Raw genomic sequence first — 9,276 nt, 5'->3', positions numbered from 1 at the left:
TGCCACGTTTTTCCGGCGGGTCTCGGGCAGCAGCAAACAGCAGCAGCGGTTTTCCGGCGTGTCTCCGATAACAACAAACATCAATAGCATCTCGGTTATAGACGGACAAGAAGCACCAGTTAGCTATGGGAGGCTGAGATGGTGGTATGTGATGTCAAAAGGCCGGAGAAGGTGGCGGCGCGTTTTTCCGGTGGCCGGAAAAACGGCCGGCGGTGGCGGCGGCTGGACTAGTGAGAAAAGGGAGGCTAGGGTTTGTTGTTGCCATAAATAGATAATATTATGTATTTATAGATAACACATTTAGGGTTTAACAATTAAACCAATTTGGGCTTAAGCCCAATTAACCAAATAAAGCCTTTAATCAACATCCAGTCCACCTAATATATATGTTGTGTCGGGCCTAATTATTATTTAAGTAGGCCTTTGTCTCGTTACCGCCGGTGTAACTCTGTCCGGATCACATTCAGGTCGGTCACGTTGACTTGACCCGAAACGACCATAAAATCCAACAATTTCCTCCTTCACAACCAATTTCCAACCAACCTATTTCTCATAATCAAGACTAGTGAAAATGGAAGATCTGCTAGAAGACTGTCGTTCGGCCTCCGGAAGCCGTCGAGTTATATTCGGAAAGTATGAGATGGGCAGGTTGTTGGATCAAGGCACGTTTACGAAAGTGTATCACGCCCGGGACCTTCTCACGACAGAGAGTGTCGCGGTGAAAGTCATCAAAACCTAACAGGTTATCCGATAAAATATATTAGTTAGAGTTTACTGCTATAGCCTATAGCTATATTATTACTACCACTACTAGTAACCAAATCACATCGTATTATATGATATAACAATAATCGTAACAATAATATATTATGTGATCAATATTATATTATATTACAATATACCTTAACTATTATATTTTTTTCTTCTTGATAACTTATAATTTAGGTTCGGAAACAGGGTTTAATGGATCAAATCACTCGGGAAATCGCGGTCATGCCGCTAGTCCGGCACCCGAACGTGGTACAATTAAAGGAAGTAATGGCTACAAAAACCAAAATATTTCTAATAATGGAATATGTGAAAGGAGGTGAACTATTTACCAAAATTGCTAAAGGAAGACTAAAAGAAAGTTTAGCTAGAAAATATTTCCAACAACTTATCAGCGCGATCGATTACTGCCATAGTCGCGGTGTCTACCACCGCGATCTAAAGCCCGAGAATCTTCTTCTAGACGAGAATGAAGATTTAAAAGTATCTGACTTCGGGTTATCAGCATTGCCAGAGCAATTAAGGAATGATGGAATGTTGCATACGCAGTGTGGGACCTCAGCGTATATAGCGCCCGAGGTGTTGCGAAAAAAAGGTTATGATGGGGCGAAGGCGGACACGTGGTCGTGTGGGGTGGTGTTGTATGCTTTGCTAGCGGGGTGTCTTCCTTTTAGAGATGATAATTTGATGTACATGTATAAGAAGATTTTTAAAGCGGAGTATGAGTTTCCACCGTGGTTTTCGGGCGATGCGTGGCGGCTGGTTGCTAAGTTGTTGGTGGTTGATCCGTCGCAGCGGATTACGATTCCGGCTGTTATGAGGTCGACTTGGTTCTCTAGAGGACTTAAAACCAGTGGAGGTGCACATTTTTTTATTAATATTTTGTCTTCTGGATTTTTATTAATTAAAATTGCTTAAAATTTTTGTGGGTCAGATAAAGTTATTAAAAAAAGTTAAGAAAAAAAATATTTTTAATCGTTTTATATGTATAAGACGTAATTTATAAATTTGTAGAGTTCGGTTTGGGTCAAATCAGGTTGGTTATTATCCCCTGATAAAAATCTTTTGAATGGGTATCTCTAGGATTTTTTATACTGGTATCACTTTAAAAAAGTTTAAAAAGACATGACTTGACGGAGGTTGAGTATATAGGGGGTGTTTGGGATTACTTTTTTCATCAATTCATAACTTATAAACTTTTTAAAAGGTTAATAAAGTGTATAAGATGTTTGGCAAACCATAAGGCCTTATGAATTTTAACTTATGAAGAAAACAAAATAAAGAGGTTTTGAAAAGTTAGAAAAATGTAGCTTATTAACTTAATGAGTTTGATTTACCTATTATATCCCTCAAAACCTATTACACCCAATTTTTTTTTAAAAATGTTACTTTTAGTTATTTTGGTTTTCCCTAACATATAAACTAATCCAAACATTTTTTTTTTAAATTTCTTTTAAAAATTTTATAAAATAATAAGTCCTTTCAACAAAAAATCCGTTTTCACTTAAATAAGTCATCCCAAACACACCCATAATTAAGAAAAACGAGTATCAAATACTAAATAACGTATATACAAATATTATATTGGGTAGTACAATATGGGCCTGCTTCTAGCTGGACCCGGGTATAAAGTTCAGGTTAAACATTAGCCTTGTATTCTTGTTCATAGCATAGATAATGGTAGTTGTATAGAATAAAGTCCATGTTTGGATGGATTGTATTTTCGGGTTCCGGTGAACTAGGATAATCAACTTTAATTGTCAGTTTGTCACCTAATCATAATCAACTCAAACGTTTGCCAAATTACTTTGCAGGTATTCTTGCTCCAATATTACTTAAAACCGCTAGCCTAGTCGACGTGACAGAGTACGATAGAACAAGTGAAACCGAAAAGCCAATCCGAAAGTCAAAATCATCACCGAGGTTCTACAATGCATTTGAATTCATTTCCTCTATGTCATCCGGTTTTGACCTATCCAACATGTTTGAGACCAACCGAAAATCAGAATCCTTATTCACATCAAAATATTGTGCATCAATGATCATGAATAAGCTAGAGTCAATAGCTAAAAAGCTAAACTTCAAGATCTTGTATTCGAATCAAAATGAGTACAAGTTGAAGATGGAGGGGATAACCGAGGGTCGAAAAGGAAAGCTACTGGTGACCGCAGAGGTGTTTGAGGTGGCGCCCGAGGTCGCGGTGGTCGAGTTTTTGAAGACGGCAGGGGATACACTTGAGTACAAGAAATTTGAAGAGGATGTTAGACCGGGCCTACAAGACATTGTTTGGAGTTGGCAAGGTGAGAAGAGTAGTTGATAACATTATAAGTTTATAACAATCACACAAGAAACATATTTAGAATGTTGTGGTAGGCTCCACTTGTAACCGTATGTACTAAGATACTATATATGGTTCCATTTTATAAATATAATATGTTTATAACTAATTTCTTTTTAATTAATTAGTTTAGGTAACCATTATTACTTGAAAACACAATGTTGTTGTTTATTAATATTTCTTGTAACTTGTAAGTGCATCTTTATTTTATATAAAAATTAAAACTCAAAATTTATGTGCCTAATCATCAAGTCTTCGGTTAATATGGCCAAATTTTCCGTTTTTTGGAATCTCCTAGGAAAAAAAATGGTTCGTAGTTAAACCAACAATATATGACTAATTAAAAATGAGTATTTGTTGAAGACTTTTTTTTTATTATTATTACTCACATATTAAGGTTAACATCAAATGCTAATAAAAAATACATGCTATATAATACATTAATTTTACAAAATGAATATACATCGTACGGTCATATGTTAATGTTATACATGTTGGTAAGTGGTGCGGCAAGCTATATGGCAGGTTCGGTGAACACCATGCCGTCCCCCTCATCCCATGAAGCTTATGTGGAGATGTGGGGTGGCGGGGGAGACCACATTGTTACTGCAAAACAGGTTTTCTCTCAAAGTTTCGATGGTCCAACTTTTATTACTTGTTTTCGGATTAATTGACAATGACATTCAATATACTGTAAACACCTACCACACGCAATTAATACACAAGAGCACATTCAATACACTATAAAAGCCTACCACACATTAGTCAAGCCCTTTAAATCCACTTTCAAATGTTTATACCGAGAGTTTATCCTTTGACTTTTTTTGTTCCAAGAATACTCTTTCTAATCTTAACTCAATATTGCAACATCTCAAAAATCCAACACGATATTTTAAGTCTTTATATTAGAAGTAAACAAGAAATATATATATAAATCTATGATTAGATGTATTATCAAACTTTATAAGTTACCTAGTGCATGATGTAATTTAAAAGTAATTAAATAAATAAACTTCATGGTGGCCGTGATTATGTGATATATTGTGGCACTTGAAAGAGGACACTGCTGTGTGAACTTTTCTACATAACCATGCGATATTATATCACTTTAGAAATTTGGTGTTTTGAACTACACGACAATGGAAACTTCAAAATCCACCGTTGTCATGTATTTTTGTATTTTTGATGTTCGACTTGCCTTTTCTTATAACCATCATCCTTTAATCTTTACGTTCTTGAGTTTTTTTAAAGTAGGGAAAGGAAAGGAAAATTAATGATAGTTAAAAAATGGGTGTTCTTGAGTTTTTGTTAGGATGGAAAGGATAGGAGTAGGAAGAGTTAGGAGGGATTAAATTGATGTTTTTTCCTAATAAATTATCCTTCCAAAAATGAGATGATTACTAAGGATAAGTTTTTTCCCAATAAGTTATGCTTTCCTTTCCTTCAATTTTCTTCCAAATCAAGAACACATCTATTAAAAATAATTTCCTTCCCTTCAATTCCCTTTCTTATCACCCACTCTCCTTTCATTTTCTTTCCTTGGTTAAAAAACTCAAGAACAAGACGTTATTGTCCATAACAATAACAAAAATAATGTATTGGAAAGTTAAGAGATATATCTATACAAAGTTTAGCTTTGTCAAAGGTTATTAATAGACTCAAAACTCTCTGACTTTCTCGTACGATTCTAGAGGGTAAAAGGAGAGATCGAAATTCTGAACAAATCAAAGGTTAAAGAGTTGCTAAATCAAAACTAGTAAGATTCATAGCTTATGAATTAATTATAAAACATTTTAATTTGACTAACTATAGTTCTTAGTCATCTAAATAGTATGCTCCAATGAATTAGAATACTTAAATGGTGTATTCCGTATGAAAATATAGGCCCTGTTTGTTTTTCAGAAAAACCTTTTAATGGCCTCTGAAGTCTGATTCGGTAAGAGGAATTAAGAGGTTCGGCTGTTTGTTTTTGTTTATTATTAAGAGGTAAAACTTCTGAATGGCTTCTTAAAGAAAAAGAGGTAAACAAACCTCTTATTACTCAAAAAACACGGTCAGAGCTGCCTCCCTCTCTAGGGTTCGCTGTCTCCACCACCGCCTCCCCTCCACCTACGACGGTCTTCACCTCCGCCGGTCTTCACCTCCGCCGGCCCTCCATCTCCGCCGGTCTTCCTCTTTCCCCCAATTTTAGGTGAGATCGATGCTATTGTTTATTATTGGTATGAATGTGTAGATCTGGGTTATCTTTTCTAGTTGAATCTTGATTAGTATGGCTGATTTCTTGATGTTTTAGGGTTATTTTGTTCATGGGTTTGTTAGGGTTTTGAATATTATCTATGACTTTGTGTTTTTGATTGTTAAGAAGATGTTAACTTTTCATGGAAAACTTACTTATGCCTGAAATTCCTTGTACCCTTAAGCTGATGATTCGGAAAGCACCTTCACAGCAGCTCGGGTATCCCCAATCAACCCATGGAACTTATATATAATATTAACATATATGTGCTTGTAGAATGCAAAGTTTAAGTAATCTGATACTAACCTTGTGCCGCATCGTATCCGATTTGAAGCCTCTTTTTCCAACTCAAAACATTTTGACTTGCATCTTCCCAAGTAATTATTGCCATTAGTGATTGAACTTATGTATATGGAAAGGGTTGATATTATTATTTAATATATTTGTACAACAAGTTTACCAAATAGATGCATTCCCAAGTTTACCATGGAACTTATATATAATGTATTAACATTTAGGAGTTAATTTCTTAACTTTTTTCAAAGTCAAATGCTTAGAAACCTTCTAAATATTATGTCAGCGGCCCTATTTTTGTTGATCTTAGGCATGGGTGATAAGAGATTGAAACTTACGACAGAGCAAGAGAAACTCTTTTTAGAGACATGTATAGAAGAAACGGTTAGGGTGGGCTATGTGGGAGTAAGCTTACAAAGGGAGTCTTGGGCTGCTGTTGGTAAAAAACTATTGGAAGCATATGGCATGGCGGTTGAACAAAAACAATTAAAAAACAAGTATGATTACCTCAGAGCAAAGTATTTAGCTTGGTCTTATCTGAAAAGAAAGACTGGAAACATTTATAACCCTCACACAAATATGTTTACGCTAACAAATGAAGATTGGGACGTTGTTTGCAAGGTTTGTTTACAAGTATACTTTTCTAATATATATATTACCTATTAATTGTAAACGTCTCCAAATTAAATATAGGTTCATCCTAAGGCAGCTTCCTTGAAAACCACGCCATTAGCTAATGATGAGCTTTGTGCAACTTTATTCGATAAGAATTCAGCAACAGGTTCTATCCGTCGTCCCATTGCTCCTCGTCGAGCTTCCTCATTTTCCCAAGCTTCTGTCATTCCACTTCTTCAGATTGATAGTGGTCCTATTGAGAGTCTAGATGGTGAAAACACATACGAAGAAAACACATATGAAGAAACCGGCTATGATACAGGCTTTGAAGGTGATTCCTCAATCCCCGAACACACAAATGCTCCTAAGGAAGATCGGGGCCGGGCCAATAATAATGCTAAACACACCATTAATTTGACTGACCTAGAGGTAGACATGAGAAAGGTAATTGCCAATCTAGCTTAAAACAAACCGGTGAGGCCGACAATTGATGAATGTCATGATAAGTTAAAGGGACTTGGGTTGGAAGCCACAGATCCAATTTTCTTAGCCGCATTTGGTATCTTTAGCCAACCTTCAAACAACTATAGAGAGGCATGGATGACTCTACCATCGAATCCGGAGGTCTTAAAAAATTGGATTACAATGATGGCGAAGACTTTGGGGATTATGAAGTAGTTCTGTTTCGTGTTTTGTGACTTTGTTATGAACTAGATGATACATTTTGTGAACTAGTTGGTACCTTTTTTGAGAATTAGTTGGTACGTTTTATGTGAACTAGTTGGTTATTTTTATTTTTTTTGAACTAGTTGTGCTTATGCTACAAACTATTTGGTGCTTGTTCCATTAACTATTTGGTGCTTATTCCATGAACTATTTTGGTGCTTATCCTATGAACTATTTGGTGCTTATTCCATGAACTATTTTGGTGCTTATCCTATGAACTATTTGGTATGTATGTGACTTTGTGCATTTGTGTTAACAGGTTAATGGATAATACTCAAAAGCTTGCTTTCGTTATTTTTGTTTACTTTTATTTTAAGTACTTCCGGCCTAGGCGTATGAAACGAAATAGGGATAATACATCCGCTATGTCTGGCCATGAATTTACCATGGAGCTTTTGGACGGAAATGATACACAATGCATCGAGTTGTTGCGCATGTCACGTGATTCATTTGTTCGACTATGTGCACATTTCAAAGCAAAAGGTTGGTTAAAAGATAGCAAACATGTAACAGTCGAGGAGAAAATGGCTACATTCTTGATGGTAATTGGTCACAATCAAGGTTTTGTATGGATGAAGCGTAGGTTTCAACACTCAAAAGAAACGATTCATAAGTATTTTCATGAAGTATTGGACAAAATGATGATATTTGCCGAAGAAGTTATACGACCAACTTCATTTAATCCTAATCCAAATATTCCTGGAAATAATAGGAGGGAACGACGAATTTTCAAGGTAACAATAGTTTAAATGCCACTCTAATATTGCGTATTATGTATATGTATATTGTAATAAACTTTTTCAATCAGGGAGCGGTTGGTGCCCTTGACGGAACATTGATACACGCTTTTGTCCCTCGTGATAAACAACATTTATATAGAGCAAGAGGTAGGAGTGAATGTTATCAAAATATTTTGGCAATTTGTGACTTCAATATGGTCTTCACATTCATTGTGGCCGGATGGGAAGGCACCGCACATGATGCTAGAATATTGAATGAATCATTAGTTGATCCTGATTTTGAGTTCCCTTTTCCTCCCACATGTATCATTACGATTTCAAACATTATATTCATGATGCTGCATATAAACACTAACAGTTTCTATTTTCTTTCAAGATAAATATTATCTTTGTGATGCTGCATATAAACACACTCAGGGATTTATGGCACCATATCGCAATGTTAGATATTGGCTTGGAGATTTTCGTCGAAGACGTGCATTGAATAGCAAAGAAAAGTTTAACCACGCACACGCTAAACTTAGAAATGTTATTGAACGTGCTTTTGGTGTGTTAAAGGCACGTTTTCCTATCTTGAAGAAAATGCCACCATATCCTTTGGTTAAACAAAGAGACATCACTATCGTATGCTTTGCAATTCATAACTATATACGAAAAGAAGACTTAAGTGATGAGCTATTCTTTCAATATGATCAACCTCAAATGCATATTGACGGTGATGACGACAACGGTGATGATGATGATGATGATGATGTTGATGATGATGAGCTTCAATCACATGGAAGTAGTGCAGATCAACAATACATGATAATCATGAGAGATCGAATCGCGACACAATTAATGCGAAATTGAATTTGAGTGCTTAGATGTTTTGGAAACATTGTAGTTGTGGTTGTACTTTTCTTTTTAATGTTTTATGTTAAGACAACTTTAATTTTAAATTAACTGTAAAAGGTTTTAACATTTAAAATGGTCAAACAGACGTTTATTAATATTCAAATGTTTTAGAAAAAACAAACAGCATTAATGATTCAGATTTCAGACATTTGAACCAGCTCTTAATATTCAGATGTGGTATTCAGATTAAGACATAATTCTCTTACTGAAAACAAACAGGCCATAATTTTATAACAATTGACAGAGATGGATCAATGTGTTGAAACCCAAATTTATTACCTAATTGAACATTTATGCCGTGAGTTTGAAATCATGTCAACCAATGATTATGGATGAGTTGATAGGTTGAAATGAGTATGTTAGTTACTTACAAAATGAAAAATATGGACATGCATAGATGAATTGCAATTTGCAAAGATTTAGAAACATAGGATTTATTACTTGTGGATTTAACCAACCATTCTGCCATTCTGGCATTCTATCGAAGAAGAGTCTGGATTTGAATAGATGAGTGCACAAAGTTTTCAATAGAGACATGTAGACAAAGTATTATTAGAGAAAATGTAATTAAGGAGCTGTTTGGTAGCCTCTTAATATTCATTAAGAGGTTATCTCTTAATTGTTCATAACCTCTTAATGGTTAAGACGTAGCTTTAAGTCTG

The 9,276-nt window shown here is 35.3% G+C and overlaps 2 protein-coding genes and 1 long non-coding RNA gene across 3 annotated transcripts; 2 read left to right on the top strand and 1 right to left on the bottom strand.

Annotated features, from left to right (window-relative positions):
* The first annotated feature begins 545 nt into the window (after positions 1-545).
* Positions 546-3,189, top strand: LOC143583460 (CBL-interacting serine/threonine-protein kinase 5-like). The gene is made up of 3 exons (XM_077065765.1): positions 546-742; positions 946-1,627; positions 2,583-3,189. Exons 2-3 carry the CDS (start codon positions 964-966, stop codon positions 3,083-3,085), a joined length of 1,167 nt encoding a protein of 388 aa, XP_076921880.1. The 5' UTR covers positions 546-742; positions 946-963; the 3' UTR covers positions 3,086-3,189.
* Positions 3,190-5,945: 2,756 nt separating this feature from the next.
* On the top strand, positions 5,946-7,143 carry LOC143583470 (uncharacterized). Its single transcript, XM_077065774.1, has 2 exons — positions 5,946-6,257; positions 6,330-7,143. The coding sequence occupies exons 1-2, from the start codon at positions 5,949-5,951 to the stop codon at positions 6,714-6,716; spliced, it is 696 nt and encodes a 231-aa protein (XP_076921889.1). The 5' UTR covers positions 5,946-5,948; the 3' UTR covers positions 6,717-7,143.
* LOC143583477 (uncharacterized) lies at positions 6,973-7,379 on the bottom strand. Its single transcript, XR_013144179.1, has 2 exons — positions 7,126-7,379; positions 6,973-7,078 (listed from the first exon to the last, which is right to left on the bottom strand). It is a non-coding gene; the product is annotated as an uncharacterized LOC143583477 (long non-coding RNA).
* Positions 7,380-9,276: the final 1,897 nt, after the last annotated feature.

Source organism: Bidens hawaiensis, unplaced genomic scaffold, assembly GCF_021521415.1.
Source record: "Bidens hawaiensis isolate Kalapana, Puna unplaced genomic scaffold, B.hawaiensis_p1.1 tig00001511_1, whole genome shotgun sequence".
In the NCBI taxonomy this organism is placed as follows: domain Eukaryota; kingdom Viridiplantae; phylum Streptophyta; class Magnoliopsida; order Asterales; family Asteraceae; genus Bidens; species Bidens hawaiensis.
This window is presented reverse-complemented; position numbering and strand designations above follow the sequence as displayed.